Source organism: Anastrepha ludens, chromosome 3 (assembly GCF_028408465.1).
Source record: "Anastrepha ludens isolate Willacy chromosome 3, idAnaLude1.1, whole genome shotgun sequence".
Classification (NCBI taxonomy): Eukaryota; Metazoa; Arthropoda; class Insecta; order Diptera; family Tephritidae; genus Anastrepha; species Anastrepha ludens.
The window spans coordinates 53850356-53872394 of record NC_071499.1 but is presented as its reverse complement, the minus strand read 5'-3'; the positions used below and the strand labels follow the sequence as shown (position 1 = coordinate 53872394).

The following is a 22039-nucleotide window of genomic DNA, read 5'->3' as shown; positions in this document are numbered from 1 at the left end:
TTTTGTTTTTTGTTTTTTGCTTTTTAATTACTCATTTGCACTAATCTAAAACATTTTAAAATATATATATAAAAATTGTTTACTTTTGTTTTGCTTTTCATAGATTGCTTTTGCTTTTGAGTTTTTATGTTTTTTTTTCTGTTTACTTTTTCACTATTTTTGCGTTTCCGTTTTCGTTTTGCTTGACGCACTTCATTCGCCTGCCTAATATAGAAAAATATATATGGAAATATACTTTAAACACTCTCATTGCAAATTTATATATAAGTATACCTCTACGCGCCTTTAGTACATACATACATTTAGTATATGCAACTTTTTTAAATTAAAATTATTTTTTAATTAATTTTTTGCGTTACATTTTCTCTATTATCTTTCAGCTTGGTTTTTCGCCATTATCATATATATATCTATATATATATATATTTTTTTTTAAATACAAATTAGCATTTTTTCGCATTGTTTTTGTGGTAATATTGTCATTTAGCAATCAGAAAAATATATGCACGTGTATATATGTATAACTATGTTTATATTTGTATACGATATCCTCAACACTAAGCAAAATGTGATGTGTTGTTGTTTTTGTTTTTGTTATATTTTTCGTTTTTCAAAATAGTCACAAAGGTAATTGATTGTGGATTGTAAAATACAGCACAACGCTTGCTTTGGAATGTATAGTATTACAGTGGCATGGGAGCGTGGAAGTGTGGGTTAAAAAAAAACAAAAAAAGAGAACAGAATAAAGTAAAACAAGTGGCCTAAATAAAGTTTAAGTTTTTAATATTTACTCATTAAAATATTCATATGCACATAATTTAACTTAATATTTAATAATTGCATTAGTAGTTTTCGCTCTTTTCGCATTTGCATTTGCATTTGCTTCATTTTCATTTCCATTTTCACTTTCATTTTATTAGCCGCGTTTTCGCCAGCAGCGCACACATACATATGCACGAGTATGTAAATACATACATACATACATACATCAGCTGAATTGTAGGCATTCGCACAAAAAGGATATGTCTAGCTAACGGTGTTGTGATTTTCAAGTTTCTTATTTTTGTTTTTGTTGTAGTTTTTGTATTTTGTTTTTTGCTTCTTCTGTGCAATTCGTCTTACACAAACACTTACATTGTAAAATTCGTAAAAGCAGAACGTTTAATAAACCGTTCAGTTGTTGTTGTTGCAGTTTTTGTAGTCGGTGTTCAAAAATTTAGAAAAAGTTTGCTGCTTTTAAGGTTAAAAATATGTTTTAATTGCATTGTTTTGCTTTTGTTGTTGTTGTTTTTGTTGATTTTTTACCTAATTACTTTCTAATTATTATTTTTTGTTTCAACTTTTGGTTGTTCATTTCATACATAAATTTTTAATTTACAAGCAGTTTTCGTTACTTTGTTTTTGTTTTTTTTCTAAAGCGTAGTAAATCTGTCTGTTTGTTGTTTTCTTTTAGTTTTTGTTTTCGTTTTAGTTACAATGCAATAGTTGGAATATGTATTCGTTACATTTGATTTGTTATTGTTGTTGTTGTTGTTGCTGTTGCTGCTTTTGTGGTGGTGGTGTTGGTAATTTTGATGGATTTCGTTTTATGTAATTTTATATCAGCATTCAGACTTGTCCTCTTCAACAAGGTATTGCGTATCCTTGCCGGTATCCGCTGATGGATCCAGTTCCCTGGTACGCAATTGCAATTGCGGTGATGATTTGTGTGTTATGCTGCTGGGCGCGAGTATGGCCGAGACGGGCTCGGTGAATGGACCAATCGGTTTCGATTTGGAGGGATCATGTGGCACTTCGTAAATGCCTGCGAAGCATGAGAAGAGAACAGAAAGAGCATTAGTGTGGATGTAAAAGATGTGCGCATACACTTGTGATCATATATGTAATTAAGCCACTTTTTTTATGAAAACCTGGCTCGGTGTCGCAAGTACTGCGGTTTCTTCCAAACAAATTAAAATATTTTTTTTTTTACTGATAGCAAATGGGCAATCGAGAGCTTTTCCCCTTTCAAATTTCCAGGTATCGATGGTATCATGCCAGTAATGCTTCAGAAGACTAAAGCCTTGGTGGTTCCCGCTCTTCAAAAGATCTTTTTGGCGTGTATTTCGCTAAACCACGTTCCAGCAAGCTGGAAGAAAACCAACGTGGTCTTCATTCCTAAGGTAGGAAGGAGGGGCCACGTCCTGGCCAAGGACTTCAGACCTATAAGTCTTACCTCCTTTATTCTCAAGGTGTTTGAAAGAGTGATCGACTATAACATCCGTGAGCACTTTGAAACCAGACTTTCTTCAGCCCAATACGCTTACCTGAAAAGGAAATCTACCGAGTCAGCTTTACATAAGGTAGTAGGGACCGTAGAGAAATCTCTGGAGGGAAAACAATTACGGCTAAGTGAATTGTAACTGCTCTAAATAGGATAGGGGTAGAAAGGCCTATCTACCTCTGGATATCGTCCCTGCTTGGTGGTAGGGAAATAAATGATGTGACAGGAGGGGCTAGAGTAACTAGATTCATACATAGGGGTACACCGCAGGGCGGTTTTGCCTATTTTAACTTATGGATGCCTGGTTTGGTGGGAAGCTCTTCGGAAGGGCTATAATATCACTAAACTGGGGAGGGTGCAAAGGACTGCATGTATTGGCATCACCGGAGCATGTAAAACTTGTCCCAGTGCTGCCCTTAAAGTAGTTTTGCACTTACTTCCCATCGACTTTTCCGTCATTTCCATCGCAGCTCAAAGTGCAATCAGGTTAAAGGAGATTGGCCTCTGGAGACAATCTCTCAAGGGACATGGTAGTATTTTCGGTCTTCACTGTCTTCACTGACGGTTCCAAGATGGAATCGGGAGTCGGAGCAGGGATATTCTCTAAATCAGCCAATTTATCTATCTCCTTTAAACTGCCGAACACTGCTAGTGTTTTTCAAGCAGAAGTCTTTGCGATCTTGCAGGCATGCAAAGTGCTTAAGGAACGCGGGAGCGAGGGAGATATTAACATTTTCTCTGGTAGTCAAGCCGCGTTAAGGCTTTGACGACACCATGGTGCAGAACGAAATTAGTAAACTTATGTTAAGAAGAGATTAAATCTCTTGGGTGTGCAGTTAACATTTTTTTGATTTGGGTTCCAGGACATAGAAACATGGAGGGAAATGAAATTGCTGATGAGCTTGCCAGGAAGGGAACTGAATTGGCCTCAGAGACCTCCTACCCGGCCATCAGCATCCCCCTGACAGTTGTAAAAGGGACCTGCACAAATTATTTCTCAGGAAAGCGCAGAAAAGATTGGGCTCCATTTCTTCATGTGCTATTTCGAAAACCCTTTGGCCCCAATACGAAATACGAAGGGCTCAGAAAGTTCTTTGGGCTCCTCGCCATTCAATTTCCAAACTCCTAGCTGTGTTTACCGGTCACTAGACGATTGGCACACACGCGGAAATGCTAGGGTTACCATTTAATCCCCGTTGCAGAAGCTGTGGGGACCTTTCAGAGAAGGAGACTGTAGAGCATTATCTCTGTAAATGTCCGGATTTGGCAGCTAGAAGACTAAGGTCACTGGGAGCTATCTTCTTCGACAGCCTGGGGCAGTATGCCAACCTAAATCCAATAAAGTTTCTCAATTATATCAACAGCTCTGGTTGGCTGTAGATATGCTTTTGAGTACTCTTTCTTTAGAATTTGTTCTAAAATAAGAAGCAGCTTTTCCAAAGCGGACATCGCCGATTTATTGAACAGCTCAAGGTGACCCAGACAGCGTGAAAATTAGACGTTTTACATTGCTTCATGGTTTTCGACGATCTCAAGGTTACGGCATTTGAAGTCAAAAAGTTTGAAACATTTCTTTACATCGCCAGACCATTAAGAGATACTACATAGGTGGTATCTTTAGGAGGAAGGCACAAAAATCAGTTCATACGAATAGTTCCGTTATATGATCGCTATTATTAGCACCCTTTATAGCTGAGTATACACAGTTATTGCCCATAAAATTACCTGTTCCATTGCTCAGGCTTGGATCGGTGTTGGTGCCCGACTGCACAGCATCGTACATGGGATTCGAGAAATCGCGCGTTTTAGCCGTATTCACAGTCTGTAGATTATAACCCTCAATAGGAGCTACATCGTTGGACGGACCAGCGGTTGTGCCACCAGGGAAACCTGGAGCGTTGAACTCAACATTTGTGCCGTGGCGGAAGGTAACACTTTGTGATGATGTTAATGTGGGCAGACGCGCCAATTTACCACTAAGAGGAAAAGGAAGAAACGAAAAAATGTTTTTAATAAACATAGCAAGCAATTATAAACTTTATTCCGTTACTTACAATGGCTTTTTGCGTATGACGTACCACGCGCCACCCGCCGTCAGCAAGACCAGCAGTATCACCATTATGGGTACTACAACTGCCGTCACATTGGTGCCACCATGTCCGAATGCGCCTGCCACACTGCGATCGCAGTGATCGCCCTTAAAGTCAGGCTGGCATTCACAGTACAAATCGCCACGTTCATCTTCGCGACAAAGACCGCCATTCTGGCATGGACAAATACGTGGCGCGGGACGTGGTCGCTCCGCTGCGGCATCACAGATCACTTCGGCGGTGCTGCGATGCGATGGTAGCAGACCAGAATTATCCGGACAAGCGCAGCGATGCCCGCCAGGCACAAGTAGACATAAATGTGAGCAGCTGGACTCGTAGCAAGGATTTCGCAGCGATGTATTGTAACGTTGTTCGTGGTAGACCTTAAGGCCGGACGGATTGACAAGATTACGATGTATGATTACCTGTACGCCACGTCCGAATTTATCTTGACGTATCACTTCACCAGAGTCACGTGTTACCCAGTACATTGTCGATTCGAAGACATCCAAAGAGATGGGATGTCGCAGCTGATCCCCTTTCACTATCATCTTGCGACGCGAGCCATCGGTGCGCATTGATTCGATGGTGTTCAATTTCGTATCCACCCAATAAATGATGTGCTCTTGTGAGTAGTCAATGGTAAGCCCTGTAGGGTGACGAATTTGCTCAGTGATGAGTGGACGACGCTTCGAACCGTCCATCCAAGATACTTCAATCTTTGGCGCAGAACCTGCATCAGCCCAGTAGGTACGTCCCAATTGTGGATTTACTACAATGGAGGTTGGTACTTCGAGTCCTGCATTCACTATTGAACGTCGGTAGCGTCCATCTGTTTTGGCTACCATAACGCGACCGCGTGGTTTCGAGCCGGTGCGATCCACTTCAGTCCAGTAGAGATTGGATGCCAACCAGTCAATGGCAACAGCTGTCGGTTTGGAACCACCCTTCATATTCAAATCTTGCGCAAACCCGATCTTCGCTTGACCATCCAAGGCATTCACCATGTAAGAACGTTTGATTGTCTTATCATAACTGTCCGCCCAGAAGACGATTTGTTGTTGTGCGTCATAATCCAAAGCTTCAATGCGTTTCTCCGCTGCTATCACATCAAATTCTTCACGCTTCTGTACATCCAAGCCGCGTATTTCTGGTCCGTTAGCAAACACTAACACAATGTCTTCTTTCTGAGCTCGGCATACGCCGGATTGACTGTCAGCCAATCGGAAGCCTTCGCGGCACGAACACGAGTAAGTGCCATTGAGATTGTTACATATATGCGAGCAGGTGTGTTGGCGTGTCGTGCACTCATTCACATCCAAACAGCGCTTCTTATTTTCCGCCGAAATAATGTAGCCCGGATAACAAGCGCAGATGTAGCCGCCATCGGTCAGATTGTGGCAGTGGTGCTCGCAACCGCCGCGTGTCAATTCCGAACAGGTGTTTGTGTGGTGGCAGCCTAACTCATCGGAAGCATCGCCGCAATCATCAGAGTAATCACAGACCTGTGCGCGCTCAATGCAGTTCTTATTGGCGCATTGATATTGCGTGTAAAGATCGCATGGTTTTTGCTTGTTAGCGCACAACGTCATATTATTTTCATCTGAACCATCACCACAATTGTCGACACCGTCGCAAATCTGATAGCGCGCCACACAACGATGATTGGCGCATTGGAAGCGGCGTAGTGTGTCGCAATTGAAGTCGGTACACACCTTAACATCCTCATCTGAGCCATCACCACAGTCGTCAGTGCCATCACAGAGGTCAGAGGGCGAGACGCAGAGATTATTGTTGCACTGGAAGCGTGACTCAGGGCAGTAGCGTCCGCCAGGGAATCGTGGGGGACAGTCAATCTCATCGGACATATCACGACAATCGCGATCACCATCACAGCGGAAGTATGAAGCAATGCAGTGACCAGACATGCACTGGAAGGTGCCGTTTTTGCACTGATACCCCTCACATTTCATCTCATCCGAGTTGTCACCACAATCGTCCTCATGATCGCACTGCCAACGCGACGAAATGCATTTGCCATTGGCGCAATGGAACTCCGACTCTGAGCATTCACGATATTTACCCTTACAAATGGCGTCATTCTCATCACTGCCATCTCCGCAGTCGTCCGAGAAGTCGCACATCCATTGCCTGAAGTTAGAAGAAAGATGGGAAATATAGGTAAAGTTAGTTTTCGTAGGATATAAAAGAATGAGCCATCAACCCACTTTGGTATGCATCGATTGTTGGCGCATTTGAAGTCCGTCTCCGTTGAGCATTTTGGACAGTTCTCGGGCAATTCATCGCTATTGTCGCGACAATCGTCTTTGCCATCACAGAAGAGCCATTTCGGTATGCAGCGGTAGTTTGATTGTCCGGGACAGCGTTGCCAACCAGTGGTGCAGTTGCGTTGGCGGCACATGTAGGCCGGCTCATCGGAATCATCACCGCAATCATTGTCGAAGTCGCACATCCACAGTTTGGGTATACAGCGCCCATTCTTGCAGCTGAATTCCGTGTCTGGGTCGCAGGCGCGTTTGTCTGTGGAGAGAAAAAAATAAATATTTAAAAATTATGTGAAAACACAAATCGAATTTAGGTTGTACTTACGACATACAGCCGGATCCTCGTCACTGCCATCCTTACAATCAGCATCGCCATCACAACGCCAGCTATCCAATATACAGCGTCCGCTGGACTTGCATTTGAAATCGGACTCGGGACAGGGCAGATCACAATTCTGTTCGTCGCTGCCATCACCGCAATCGTCGGTGCCATCACAAATGGTCGCTGATGGCGTACAGTTCGTATTCTTGCACTGGAATGTGCCGGCGCGGCAATGACGTGTCGGACAAGTCGCTGGCTCATCAGAACCATCCTTACAATCCTTTTCTCCATCACATCGCCAGAACCAAGGTATACATTTCTCATCGTTACCACCACAGCGGTGCTGACCGGCCGTGCAGTTGGCTATGCACGTCTTACTATTGCGTGCCAGATAGAATTGGTTGGGACAAGCGCATTTATAGCTCGGCGCACCCTCCTCGATGTAGCCTTCAATATTAAAGTAAGTGGACTCGGGCGGTGGCGCAATCAGACACAAATGTGAGCAGCCGCCATTGTCTTTGCCACAGGGGTTCGTGTAGGGCAGTTGCCTTAGTGGATGGTTGATATGTATGTCATATGGACGGTGGGTGGTGTTACGCAATACTGTGTAATTCTGGCCAGTAAATTTGTTGGCGCGCATTATGCCCTTCAAATTCCAATCGGTCCAGTAAAGATAGTCATCGAAGAGTGAGAGTGCGAAAATATGCGGCACTTTCGCGCCAGATAACACTACGTGCCGGTGGCGACCTTCCAAATCGGTATAAGCAACATAGTCCAGATGCGCATCAGCCCAGTAAATGCGGTCCGTAAAGTAATCAATGGTCAAGGCGTTTGGCCAAGCAATATCATCGTCCCAGGTTAGTATGCGCGTGAAGTTGGTGCCATCCATGCCCATTTTGGCGATGTAGGCTTGCAAATGCCACGACGTAAAGTATAAGTAGCCAATGCCCGGATGCACAACTAATGCACGCGGATCGATAACGCCACTGCGGAGCGTCTTGCGTTTTGTGCCATCCAGTTCCGAAACATCCAAGTTCTTCGAGTGTCTATCGAGCCAATATAGCTTGCGACCCACCCAATCGACAGCAATGCCTTCCAAGCCATGCGAATCGTGACGTATGATTGCTTCACGCTCGGGCTTCTCATCATCATTGCCATATTTGGCGCGGAAGATGGTTTTGGCAGTCACATCGCAGAAGTACATATACTGTTCCTGTATATCAAAGTCCAGCGCGACTACATTCATTAGATCCTGGTGCATCAGATTGTATTGGCCACCGTCCAGCGACATGTTGCGTACATAGTATTTGTTGGTAAATACCAGCCAGGGCGTGGTGTTGTCCTTACGCTTGCAGGTATGCTCGTCCGTCTGACGTTCATAGTAGCGTTCGTCGCACTTGCAGTAGTAGCCGCCAGGTGTGTTGGAACAATGCTGTGAGCAAGCGCCGGGTAGTTCAAGACATTCGTCGATATCAGCACAGGCCTTACCGTCTGGCATGAGTCTATGGACAGTGGGTATAAAGAAAGTTAAAAGTTAGGGGTCACTCAAGTTAAATTCTAGGGGTTACTCACTTATAGCCTTGATTACAGTCACAATAGTAGCCTGTTAGCGTATCCACACACTTGTGTCCGCACTGATGTATCTCCACCTTGGCACACTCGTCCACATTACAATGCGCCGGTTCATCTGATTCGTCGGCGCAATCAGGCACTTTATTGCACACTAAATGATAATCGATACACTGACCATTCGTACACGTAAATTGGCCATTGGGACATGTTGTATTATCTTTTTTGCAGCCCACTTCATCGGAGTGATCGCCACAATCGTCCTCGCCATCGCAACGATACTGATTGCGTATGCATTTGAAGTTCTGGCAGGTGAATTCCTGATCGGAACAGCTCTTGTATTTGGAGCTGCAGAATTTACCTTCGTCAGAGCCATCACCACAATCGTTGTCATGATCACAAGTCCAGCCCTAAAGCGTAAAAAGTAAACGTCGTTGAAATTCGCATGTGTCGATTAAAGAGAAACCTCAACACTCTTACCTTATTAATGCATCGGCCATTGTCGCAAGTGAACATGTCCTCGCCACAAGGCTGTTGGGTGGCGCAATTGTGTAATGTTGTGTTCTCGTCGGCCCCATCTACGCAATCCGGATCGCCGTCACATATCCATTTCTTGGGTATGCATTGTGCGCGTCCCCAGGCCTTATTTTCGAGGCAGGTGAACTCCGTTTCTTCATCACATTTGCGGTCGTCTAGAAAAGGAAAGGAAAAGAAAAATAGCATTGCATGTTATGTCCATTATATCCCAATCGACTCTCGTAACTTACTGCACTGGTGTCTGCTGTCCTCATCACTGTTATCGAGACAATCGTTATCGCCATCGCATATGTAAATCCGGGGTATGCAATTGCCATTGTCGCATGTGAACAGATCACCGAAGCAAGTGCGTCCCTCCGACTTGCAATACTCTGGTGGTTCGTCAGCGCCATCGCCACAATCGTCATCGCCATCACAGTACCAAGTTGCTGGTATACAGCGATGGTTCGGGCAACGGAAGCTGTTAGTGGGGCAGGTGCGTTGTCCACAGTGTAGTGGGTCCTCATCTGAATTGTCGCCGCAATCGTTGTCGCCATCGCATAACCAATAAGGTTCGACGCAGATGTTAGTGTTCTCGCATTTGAGATGGTTCGGCGGACAGGTCGTATTTGTTGGGCAGCGTTCGTGCGTTTCATCCGAGGTTGTATTGTCTTTGCAATCATTGACGCCATTACAAACTTGCGCCATAGGTATGCAGCGTCCATTGCCGCATGTGAACTCCCCATCCACGCAGGGTGGATAAGTGCAATCGATCTCATCAGAGCCATCTTTGCAATCATTCTCATGATCACATTTCCAGGACTTGAATATGCATCGTCCATTGTTGCAACGGAACTCTGTAGGCGAGCATGAATGGTATGCGCAGTAGTTTGATTCTTCGTCTGAGTTGTCGCCGCAATCATCATCGCCATCGCATGACCACATACGCGAGATACATTTGCCGTTCTGGCAATAGAATTTGCTGGCCTCGCATGTATTGTTGCGTGGCGCGCACATGCGTCCCTCATTGACGACCTTCGAGCCGTCGTCGCACTTGCACTCCGCTTTACCGTTTGGCGCCGGATGACAACTTTGCGCGCAGCCGCCGTTCTTTATTAAACAAGGGTTGGTAGAACATTTCTGTCTGTCAGCGCTATAGACTCGTATGTCACGTGGTGAGTCTTCCAATCGCTTCACCATCTCCACGACATTGGCACCTGTATGCTTCTCGGCGCGATAGACGCCGCGCAGCTGCAAATCAGTCCAGTAAATGTAGTTGCGGAATACTGTTATAGCGAACGGGTATATTGTGGCATCCACAAGGAGTTCACGGTTTCTACCATCCAAGTCGGAACGTTCTATTTTCTCACGTACAGCGTCAGTCCAATAAAGTTTGCGTTCATCATAGTCGATCGCCAGACCACTGGGTTGGGAGAGTTCTTTATCAACAATGGCGCGTTTCAACGATCCAGCCATGGTAGTGCGGAAGATCTTGCCCGATGTTCCAAAACGACCCCAATCGGTGAAATAAAGCGTGCCGTTGCAAGGATCCAGCACAATTGCACGCGGACGTTCCACACGCGCAATCATTACCAGATCAGTGCTATCTAAGTTCATAGCATAAATAGAATTATTCGAGCTGTCCGTCCAGTAAATCTTTTTCTGTGTCCAATCATAGGCGATACCTTCAGGATTAATGCCTCTACTCAGCACCACATTGACATCATTACTATTCGGGTTATAAGCCTTCGTATAGGCAATCTTGGCCCATGGACGGATTTGTGTGAAAAACATGTGATTTTCTGCAAAGTCAAAATCAAGGCCGACAACATTTGTTAGATTGCTCATCGGTGTGAATGGCACTTGTGTGGAATGTGGGTCCAAGTTGACCGCACGTATTTCAGTGCGAGTAGCGAATACGAGATACTCATTGACCACCTCACACTTGCGCTCATCCGCGGCCAACTTTCCAGTGGAACAATCACAGCGGTAATTTAGACGCGGGGGGTTCGTTTGTTCAGGCGGGAAGCTGAAACAGAGCTGATCACAGCCACCATTGCCGAGGCGTGCACAAGGATTACCGTCATCCTGTGGTTGATTATTTATATTATAGATGGCAATATCGCGCAGTTTCTGGAGATTTGTGCGCACACGTACGGGTGTCGATTCGTTACCCGATAGTTTAGAGGCCTTGAAAACGGTCATCAGATTTCGATCTACCCAGTAAACATCGCTAAGATAAATGGCAATACCCATTGGGTTGGGTAAATTACGACGAATGATCTTACGGTTGCCGCCTGAGTACGAAATCTTTTGTATTGTATCCAACTTTGAGTCAACCCAGTACACATCGTGTGTGATCATATCCACTGTTAAGTCACGTGGATTAGATATGCCGGATGTTACCATTGGTGTCCAGTTTGACCCATCCAAGTATGCTTTGCCAATACGCGGGTGCTGTCCATAATCGATCCAGTACAGCAGACGTTTTATTGGATTAACAGCTAGTTCGCGTGGTGCATCGGTTGTGGTCTTTACGAGCACTTTGCGGTTGCTGCCGTCTAACCAACAGACTTCCACATAGTTTTCATGTGGGTATATATTTGTGAAGTACATATTGCCAGCGACCCAATCGATGGTCAGGCCACGAATGCCATTGCTGCCAATACCATCCTTAACGATATGTTGTAGCTCTGTGCCATTCGGGCGCCGCCTGAAGATGCCATTCCATGTGCCACGATTGTATTCAGCCCAGTAGATCCATTGTTCGCGGAAGAGTACATCCACGTGCAGAATGTGATGGGCGGGTCCGCTGATTGGCACCATCGCCTCAGAACTATCGGTTAAGCTGTAGCCGCGCGTCACATCCAACTGTGAAACAACAGCGAAAGTCTTGTAAGCCACACAATTAATATCGTTTTCTTTGCGGTAGCCAACACCACAGGCACAGGTGCGTGACGAAACATCATCGGGAATGCAGAGATGCTCGCAACCGCCGTTGTTCATTTGACAGGGATGCTGCATCATAGGGCGTTTTTTGAAGATAATCATGCTCTTGAGATCGGGTTCGTTGTCGACTATAACCTTGGGATTATCGCCGCGTGGTAAATCAACACGCACAATTTTCTCGTATACAGGATCGAGATAGTATAGGCGGGAGTCTAAAATGCCCAAACTTCTCGGACGCGAAATGGCATTCTCTTCTGAAAGCAACACACGATGGTCTTCGCCATGGTAGTCCATGACACAGATAGATGCCGGATATTGCGTGCTATAATACACCAGTTTCTTTTCGATGTCCAAAGCAATACTCTCTGGGTGATCGATTTCGGATTTCAGCATCATCGGATTGTTGCCATTCATATTCACGCGCCCAATCTTCACTGGTACACCAAAACCACCCTCATCGATCCAAAACAGTTTGCCATCGTTGGGGTCCAGCACTATTTGTTTCGGTTTTGAAACTGATGTTTGATTACCATCGTTGGCAAGAATGATAGTGCGATACTTAATTTTACCATCCACACGCACAGCTTCTATATTACTGGCAATGCGATTGCCCATATAGAGATTACGGCCCAGCCAGTCAAAGGCAATGGTGTAAGGCGAGCCAACAATGCCGGTGTCAGTGCCGAGGAATTGCGTTTTGTTACCGCCGCCGTAAGGTGTGGAGAATATAGTGCAGTTTTCATCATCATCCTCCCGCCCTTGTATCCAATAAAGTGTTTCACCTTTACGATCGAAGTCTAAGCCAGTGCTGCTCTCAATGCCGATAACAGGCGCGAGTGAACCAGCGCGCGCATCACCACCATTCAACGGTATATCGACAATCTGCGTGCCCTTTACAACAACTAAGAATGGGTTCTCTTCTTCCAGGCAACGTCCCTCGCTCATTAGACGATAGCCCGGCCGACACTTGCACGAATAGCCTTCTTTAGCGCTTGGACTCAGCAAGCAAAGATGCTGGCAGATCGACTTTTCACATGGATTTGAGTACAGTGGTTGGAGTGAGGGATGGTGCACGTGTATGGAGAGTGGTTGACTGATTAGGTGAGAAACCACTGTCTGATTCTTACCGCGAAATTTGTTAGCAGATAGCACACGATTTAGTTGGCGATCTGTCCAGTAAAGTGTATCCTCGAAGAGTGAGAGCGAATGCGGATGCAGCAAGTAGTGACTGCTTGCCAAAACTTGTTGCCGACCTGTGCCATTGTAATAGCAGAAGTCAATGAAATCCAGTTTAGAATCAGCGAAGTATACTCGTTTTGTGGCAATGTCCAATGTTAGACCATTCGGCCAGTAAATTTTCGTGTTAATGATTGTTTCACGCATTGTGCCGTCCATGCCAATGCGTTCGATGCGCGGATTTTCACCCCAATCGGTCCAGAAGATGAAACGTGCATCGGGGCTAGGGTCGAGGCACATACCACGTGGTTGCGTGATGTTCTCGCGCACCAAAACCAACCGGTTCGAACCATTCTCAGCAGAAACCTCGATCGTGTTCAATTTACTGTCCAGCCAGTAGAGATTTCGTGCAACCCAATCGTAGGCTAAACCTTCAACCAAGTCCAAGCCGGTGTTGATTATTTCCTGCGGTTCCTGACCACGATCCAAGCGTGAGATTTTCTTTAGTTTCATATCGCTCCAGAAAATCGTGCCTGTATGCATATTTGAAGCTGTTGCAACGACGTTTTCCACAATTATTGGCACGCGCTCCAAGCCCTGCTCTTTCAAATCCGCAACAAGTATGGAATGACGATTAGATATGATTAGGAAAGCAGCAGAGTGATTAACCGCTTTGCAGAAGTGTTTGTTCGGCTCTAATAGGTAACCATCTGTACATGAGCAGAAATAGGAGCCCTTCGTATTGGTACACTGTTGCGAGCAGAGGCCTGGTGGATCGCACTCGTTCATATCGACGCAAGTGTATCCATCTTCGCCAATCTCTGAGCCAGGTGGGCAAACACAGGTGGCGCCCAAAGGTGTCTTTTGACAGCCGTTCGAACAGAGACCACCTTGATGTGTACACTCTGCCAGATCGCAACCTTCGCCTTCATCCGCGCCATTCGGACAATCAGCAGTGCCATCGCATACTGAAGTCATGTTAACGCAACGTTCGCTAACTCCCGGACATTTCCATTGACCGTACGGACACTTGAAGGGTGGTGGTACACACGCATGCAACGAACTCTCATCAGATCCATCACCACAATCGTCTTTGCCATCACAAATATACGCCTTAAAAACGCAGTTTGAATTATTACATTTGAAGAAGTTTTGTGCGCAAGTGATCTGACCGCAATCCTCCTCATCGGACTGATCGGAACAATCGTTGGAGCCATCACAATGCCAAGCAATGGGTATGCAGAAACCAGAAGACTTACAACGGAAGTGTTTTTCTAAATTGCATTGATTCGGACCCATAGACGGACAGTCCAGCTCATCGCTGCCATCATTACAATCTGGTATGCCATCACATTTGTAAGATTCCTCGACGCACTGTCGTAGATCGGCACACTTAAACTGGTTCGCTAAGCACGTGATCGGCGGGCAGTCCTTTTCATCCTGTTTGTCGAAGCAATCATCATCGCCATCGCAAACCCAACTCTGAGGTATGCAGTGACCGGTGCGCGGGCAGGTAAACTGGAAGTAGGCGCAGGTTTTCTCCGCACAAAAATCACCCTCATCAGAGCCATCACCGCAATCGTTTTCGCTATCACACTTCCACATATTCGGTATGCAACGGCCATTGTCGCAGGCGAACTGTGCGGTGCCGCAAGTGACATTACCGCATTCGAATTCGTCAGAGTTGTCGCCGCAGTCATTCTCCTGATCGCAACGGAAGTTGAGTGGTATACAACGACCGGACTTGCATTGGAACTCATTGGAGCCGCATGTTGGTTCTGTTGCGAATAAAAGGTAAAATGAAATTATTATTAACCATTTTACAGGGTTTCAAGCCCTTCAAATAATACTCACTTGTGCAATTCTGCTCTTCATCGCTGTTGTCCAAACAATCGTCATCTCCATCGCACACCCACGATTTGGGTATACAGCGCTGGTTGTTGCAGGTGAAGTCCCACGAGTTGGGACAGGGCTGCACTGGTGGTTCGGCATTGGGATCCGCCGCGCATGAACGCTGATCCTCTGCCAGCCGCTCTCCATACGGACAAGAGCAACGCGTCTGCAATGTCGGTTGCATGGAATCATTTCTCGGTATAGCAAAGCAAATTTTCTCACAACCGCCATTGTTTACATGGCAAGGGTGTATGTCGGCGATAGTTTGAACCTCATGACTGTATACCTTCACGCCATAGAGGCGGTTCGTTTGCGGTTCGCGTACCATCATTTCCTCCTGTTCGCCAGTGAGTTTGTGCAGACGTATAATGGCATCCAGCCGCCAGTCCGTGATATACATCCATTCGTTGTGTATCACAATGGAGAAGGGATGACGCACCAAGCGCGAATTGACTGTCTTGATGTCAGTACCATCGAGATTAGAGTGCTGCACATGATCCAGCAGTGCATCACACCAATAAACGCGATCCTCTTTGAAATCGATCGAGAGACCATTAGGCCAGCCGAGCGTGACGTTCTTGAAAACAAGCAAATTGGTGCCATCTGTGTTTGCGCGCGTAATATTCGCAGGTCGGTCCCATTCTGAGAAGAAGATGTAACCTCGATTTGGATGCACAACAATGGCGCGCGGGCGTTTGAGTTCCTTCAATAGCGTGCGTCGATAGGTTACGTTACGTGTAGAGAGCACATTTAGCGTACCTTTGCGTGAATCAATGTAGTACAGATTCTTTGATGCCCAATCCACGGCCAGACCTTCGACACCTTCGTTCTGTGAGGCAAGCACAATTTCGCGTCCAGTGCCATTGCGATGTACGCGATAGATCACATCTTGCAGCACATCCGAATAGTAGATGAACTCATCGCGTGAATCGAAATCCAAACCCACAAAGCGTGCACGTCTCGATACCACTGGTAGTATAGCGTCGCTAAAGCCCTCAATAACTGGCTCGAGCACCTTACCTTTGATGAAGCGCTGTTGGGAGTACATGAGAAATTCGCGCACAAGTTTACAATTCTTTAGGTCAGTTTGAAGTTGATAATTTGTGTGGCAAGCGCAACGATAACCCAGACCAGTGGGTGCACCCTTAACTGCCGTCACGATGCACATGTGGTTGCAGCCCCCATTGTTGTTGCCGCATGGATTAGATACGCGCGGTTGACTAAGCGCATGTACAGCGACAATGCCCTTCGGTTCGCGTATGTCCTTCGCTTTGTAGGTGACTTGTATGGAAGTGGGGCCGGTGTACTTATCCACGGACATGATGCCTTGTTTTGTGGCGTCCGTCCAGTAGATGCGATTTTCGAAGAGTGCCAGCCGTGATGGACTTGGCACTTGCTGTCCACGCAAAACCATTATGCGTTGATTACCCTCATAGTTGACGGTCTCAATATAGTCCAGTAGGGAGTCACACCAGTAAACGCGTTTCGCAATGATATCCACAGTCACGCCAGATGCTTTATACGCTGCTTCGGAAACGATCGAACGCGCATGCGTGCCATCCATGTGCGCGCGCAGCACCTGACCACCGTCAGCTACGAACATAAGACCTGATGTTGGATCGAGCGCCAAATCTGCAGGGCTGGTAAGATTTGAACCCAATACGACCGCATGCCAATGACCGCCCAATTCAAAAACATCTATTTTCTGTCCAATCAAGTCGGCCACATAGATCTTGTCGCCCACCCAATCCACGGCCAGCGCGACGGGTGCCCAAGTACCGGGCAGGGTAAGATCCAAGGGGGATATAGCACCGTTGAAGACATCCAGTGGTATGGACTGCACCTTACGCGTCTTAATATCGGACCAATAAAGCGTATTGCGCTGGTAGTGGTAGGCCACACCCGACGCGGCAGTGGCATTGGCCAGCACACGTGGATCACCGCCATGTGCGGACATGCGTACAACGGCACGATCATGCGCAAATATCAGCTGCAGATAATTGGCATCAGGCGCAATACATTTCGAGTTATTGAAAAGGCTGTAGCCCTGCGCGCACTGGCAGGTAAATGAACCATCGGTATTCGTACATAATTGATCGCAGTGACCCCATTCGGCACACTCATCCAGATCCATGCAAGTGCGGTTGTCGGCAGAAATCGCCTGACCAGTCGGGCAATAGCAGACGCCACCTGTCAGTGAGGGACCGCAACGATATTCACAACTGAGTGCAGGGCAAGAACCGGTAGCTGTGGGGAGAAAAACGTAAACAAATTGTAAGGAGCACTGGGAACGCGAGGAAAGTAGGCAGCATAAAGCACACGTTTGGCAAACTTACAGCAGGCGGTCTCCTCGTCGCTGCCATCCTCACAATCGCGCTTGCCATCGCACAGTTGAGATTTTAGTATACACTTGGGTGTGCCATTTGGGCCTCCGCGCGGACAAAGGAACTTGTTATCAGGACATGCGATTGCTGTGCAATTGGCCTCATCACTTTCGTCGGCACAATCGTGATATCCATCACAATAGAAGTTGGATGGGATGCATAAGGCATTCGTGCAACGGAATTGGCCATGATGGCAGGGGGGAAAGTCTGTAAGTGAATCGAGAAATCGAGTGTGAATGCAAAACAATGTGACGGTGAAGATGTATGTAATACGTGACTGAGAGCAACTGAATGAGTTACGTTTGTGGGATGCGCTTTAAGAAGAATGAAAAGAGTGAAAAGTGAGCATAGAATGGTATGAACGGAATAATGGGAGTGGCTACAATGATTCAGAGGCTCGTAGTTTGGTTAGTTGTGGAAACTTGGAGAGATTAAAAAAATAGTTGAAGTATGGTTAGCTGTTGTGAGTGCATATGGTTGGGACAGTGTGTGAAAAATGGTTAGCTGGTTGAATGGAAATCTGGAAGCAAGAAATATTACAAAAAAAAAAAAACCACAATGATGATATTGAGGCATGGCGAGGCATACGCTTCGTCCGATGTAGTAGACACGGAATGCTTCACGCGTAGTGGATAAACATGGCGAACTGTTTTGAATACAAAACAAAAAACCGAGGCGCGTCATACGTCAGCCAATCTCTCAGTCGAAGCAAAATAAATGGGCGTCGTTGGCAGTTGGCCATTTTGAAAGATGTGCATTCGTAGCCCAAAAGAACCAAAGCATATTTGGCATAATTTCTTGAAGCGGCAATTGTCAGTTGACAGTTTGAGAGAAAGTTCAGCGAGCAGCTTAGCTCTTTTGTTTCAGCCTTTGTTTAGGAAACGCTTGAAAAATGGCATTTGCTGCACATACGCACGGCCCTTTAGACAACTCGCCACTCGTAAATGCACATGCATGATTTAAGGTACAGAAGCTTTTGTAATGCTAATAGTGATGGTGATGGCGATGGTAATGTTGATGGCGATGATGATGATAACTTCACGTCTGAATACTTACTGCAGCCCTGCTCATCAGATTTGTCACCGCAATCGTCTTTGTGATTACACTTGAGCGAAGCGTCAATACACTTCTGCCCATTGGCACAACGAAACTGATCCAAACGACACGAGATGCCTGTGCAACCCTCCTCATCGCGTCCATTGCGACAGTCCAGATAACCGTCACAACGTTTCTCCTTCGGCACACAGGGACCGGACAAGCGACTACCGTCGGATGGAGCCAAACCGCCGGGTGCATTGCAGAACACATCGCTCGATTGACATTTTCTGTAAGCTATTGAGTGTACGCCAAGCAAGATGAGTGTGCGGAGTGGCGACGACGATGGTTATGATGAGTGACGACAACATTTGTAATGGTTATGGTGGCGGCGGTGGTGGTGGTGGTGATGGTGGCAGAAAATTTGTGTTAACAGCCAGCAGAGACGCAGCCAAGCAGCGGAAGTGCAAAGCATTTTTCAACGAGAAATTGGAAACGGAGATGTATTGTCGGCATTTGAGTTTGAGTTGCATGCAGTTGAAAACACGCGCATGTATATGTGTGCGAATGTACGTGTACGCATTCGACCAGCATCAATAGCGTAATGTAGTTGTCAATAGCGTTGGTTATACAGACACACCCACACACACACACACACACATACATGGCATACAGTTGATGGTGACCATAGAGGACAGGCAGATTGTGAAGGCAACAAAACGGAAAATTGGAGCATCATCAAAGGCGATAGAGTGGCAAGGCAGCGGCGACGACAGCAACGTTAGTATTGGTGACGGTTTGAGCATCGATGGGCAGCGGTTGCAACAGGAGCAGTCACGTTAGCAACGCACCACAGCAGCAGATGGAGGCCAAACGATGAATGGAAAGCATGAAAAGAGAAAAAATAGAGCGAAAAAAAACAAAGAATTAGTAAATCGAATTGAATTTTTTCAAGTGTAAAACTTGTACGCACTAGCATACATATGCACATACATACATACTTATATGGAAGGTAAAAAATAGATCGGAAGCTTTAAACATTGAAAGGACAAAATAATCTAAAAACTGCAATTGCTGCCTGCTGCTATGCTGTGTTATGTTCCAGTTCACAATAAAGTTCTATTATTGTTTTTTCTTTTTATTGCCAACTGTGCGTAAACGTACGTAAGTAGGAGTGCTTTTTAAGCGCCCCCCCAACTAACTATCAGTTGCCATTTTTCCACCAATGGTTGAATGCTAAAGAGAAAATTGAAAACTAAAGGAATAAGTAAAATAAGAAAATGAAAGAAAGCAACATAATTGCCTTTTTCAAATGCTAATAGTTTTTTTTTTTTGTTTTTTTGTTTTGTTTGTCTCTGTAGTTCAGCAGCAAAGCAATGCTTTTTGTTATCAATGTGCAATGCACTTGCCAGCCACTATTCGGGCACTGCTCCTTCGCTTTTACTACCACTTCTGCATTTCGCTTTTGTTGTTGTATCTGGCGCTGGTCGATGGCAGCAGCAAATATGCAGGAAGCAATCCTTCGTTTCATTTTCCGTTTGCTGTCTGAAGCAGTAAATTGAAAGCTTGCTCAGGCATGATTTTTATTACTAAATACATACGTACATGTAAATGAACGAGCGTGCACACACACATACATATACAGCAGATACTTTTGTGTGCATTGATGGACTTTGGCGTACTATTTAAAAGGCAGAGAAGGAAGCTTTGAAAGATTTTCATAACAGGAAGAATGCTCATACAAAATTAATATCAAATATCAACCCGATAAGTTGACGCGTGAGCTATTTCAGGTTACTTTGTTTATCTAGAAGCCAGCATTAACACCGTTAACAATGTCAGCCTGGGAATCCAACGTAGAATCTCACTTGCCAACAAGTGCTACTTTGGACTAAGTGGCCTAATGAGTAGTAAAGTACTCTCTCGACGAACAAAACTAACACTCTACAAGGCACTCATCATGCCCGTCCTATCATATGGCGTCCAATATCCGACGAGGCGTCCCTTGGAGTGTTTGAGAGAAAGATTTTTGCGCAAGATTTTTTGAACCTTTGCACGTTGAAACGACAAGTATCGCAGGCGATGGAACAATGAGCTGTATGACCTTTACGACGACAAAGACACAGCCCAGGCAAGCAGCTACAGTTGCAAGTACGATATGAAGATGAACTGTTTCTGGACAGGACGACGGCAAGCGCTGACATTTGAGTCAATCACTCACAGTAACATCAGATAGAAGATAAGACGATAGTTCGTAAATACTGCACTAGCGCAAATTTTCCGATGTTCCATTTCCTCCAGAACCACTTATCAAACCAGTGGGAGGAGTGGATACTATCGCTGGCGTAAAATATCCATACGTTCACAAGAGAGGGACCTAGATGCAGGTACATGGTTGTGTCAATAGACATAGTACAGGTGGAGCCGCCGTTGATGAAATGCTTACAACGGTCCCAGGGTGGAAATCAGCAGAGAAAGGGGTATAATATAGTTTGAGTGGGAGCCCCACATGCAGGCTCTGCAAGTTTGCCACTAGGCCCTGAACCCATTCTAGGTGTCAATTTCGCATCGATTCAACTATGGACTTTATGAGGTCTACCCACAGAGGTCGTTGGTCTGAGTTGAACTCGTGCAGAGTAGCCAAGTGCTTTGTGAAAGAACCAAACAGGAAAACAGCTACCTTTCTCCTAAAATTCAGCAGGAAGGACCTGGGAGTACTGGTGGGTATACTCACAGGGCACAACGTCTGTGGTCAGCATATGGCTACCATGGGGGTCGTAGATAGCCCGATATGTCTATGCTGCCTTGAGAATGACGGCACTGCAGAGCATTTTCTCTCTAGCTGCCCTGCATTTTCCAGAATCAGACTTAGGATATTGGGTTGCGGAACACTCTTCCTCTTCCGGATCTCTTAAAATTCAACAATGAATCCAAGAGATTTGTGGAAGAGTGACCTCAAACTAATTTACGCGTCTTACTACCCACTTTTTATCTTTCCCATCTCTATTCTTTCTACTGATTTCTATCCGGGTGTAGTACAATGGTCTACCGACTGAGTGCTTGGACTTGTCCAACCCCCCACAAATCTAATCTAATCTAAATGCCCCACATACCACTGGTGCGACGGCGCTGATGATGTTTCTGACATTTTGATTTTAACCTGCTACCCTAAAAACAAAAAAAAAACGAAAAGACATAGCGCATCTAGTGAAGATCCAGCGACTTCGTTGGCTGCATGGTGTCATCCGAATAGAAACAAACGCTCCGCCTCTGAAAGTATTCGATGTGGTACCAGCTGGAGGTAGCAGAGAAAGAGTAAGACCAAAAGAGGAAGAGAAAGACCTGCTCTGCGTTGCAAAGATCAGATGGAGAAGGACTTGGCTTCACTTGGTGTTTCCAATTGGTGTCGGTTAGCATGAGAAAGAAACAACTGGCGCGCTTGTTTAAACTCGGCCAAAATCGCGGCTATCGCTTCAATGAAGAAGAGGAAGAAGTGAATTTAGGTTGAGTATTAACGCCTGAAAGATTGGGGGCTCACTTGGACGGGCCGATGATTG

General features: G+C 45.7%; 1 protein-coding gene across 1 annotated transcript in view; it reads right to left on the bottom strand.

The window, feature by feature from the left end:
* The window catches only part of LOC128857510 (low-density lipoprotein receptor-related protein 2), a 134316-nt gene continuing 112277 nt past the window's right edge, over window positions 1–22039 (bottom strand). The window contains exons 5-15 of the mRNA XM_054093260.1: window positions 18504–18779; window positions 17400–17654; window positions 15025–17310; window positions 9297–14948; window positions 9010–9221; window positions 8533–8939; window positions 6964–8462; window positions 6582–6894; window positions 4318–6504; window positions 3989–4239; window positions 1–1804 (exon numbers count right to left, since the gene is read on the bottom strand). Coding sequence (XP_053949235.1) covers window positions 1602–1804; window positions 3989–4239; window positions 4318–6504; window positions 6582–6894; window positions 6964–8462; window positions 8533–8939; window positions 9010–9221; window positions 9297–14948; window positions 15025–17310; window positions 17400–17654; window positions 18504–18779 — 13541 coding nt within the window. The 3' untranslated portion in view covers window positions 1–1601. The remainder of the gene's footprint in view (window positions 1805–3988; window positions 4240–4317; window positions 6505–6581; window positions 6895–6963; window positions 8463–8532; window positions 8940–9009; window positions 9222–9296; window positions 14949–15024; window positions 17311–17399; window positions 17655–18503; window positions 18780–22039) is intronic.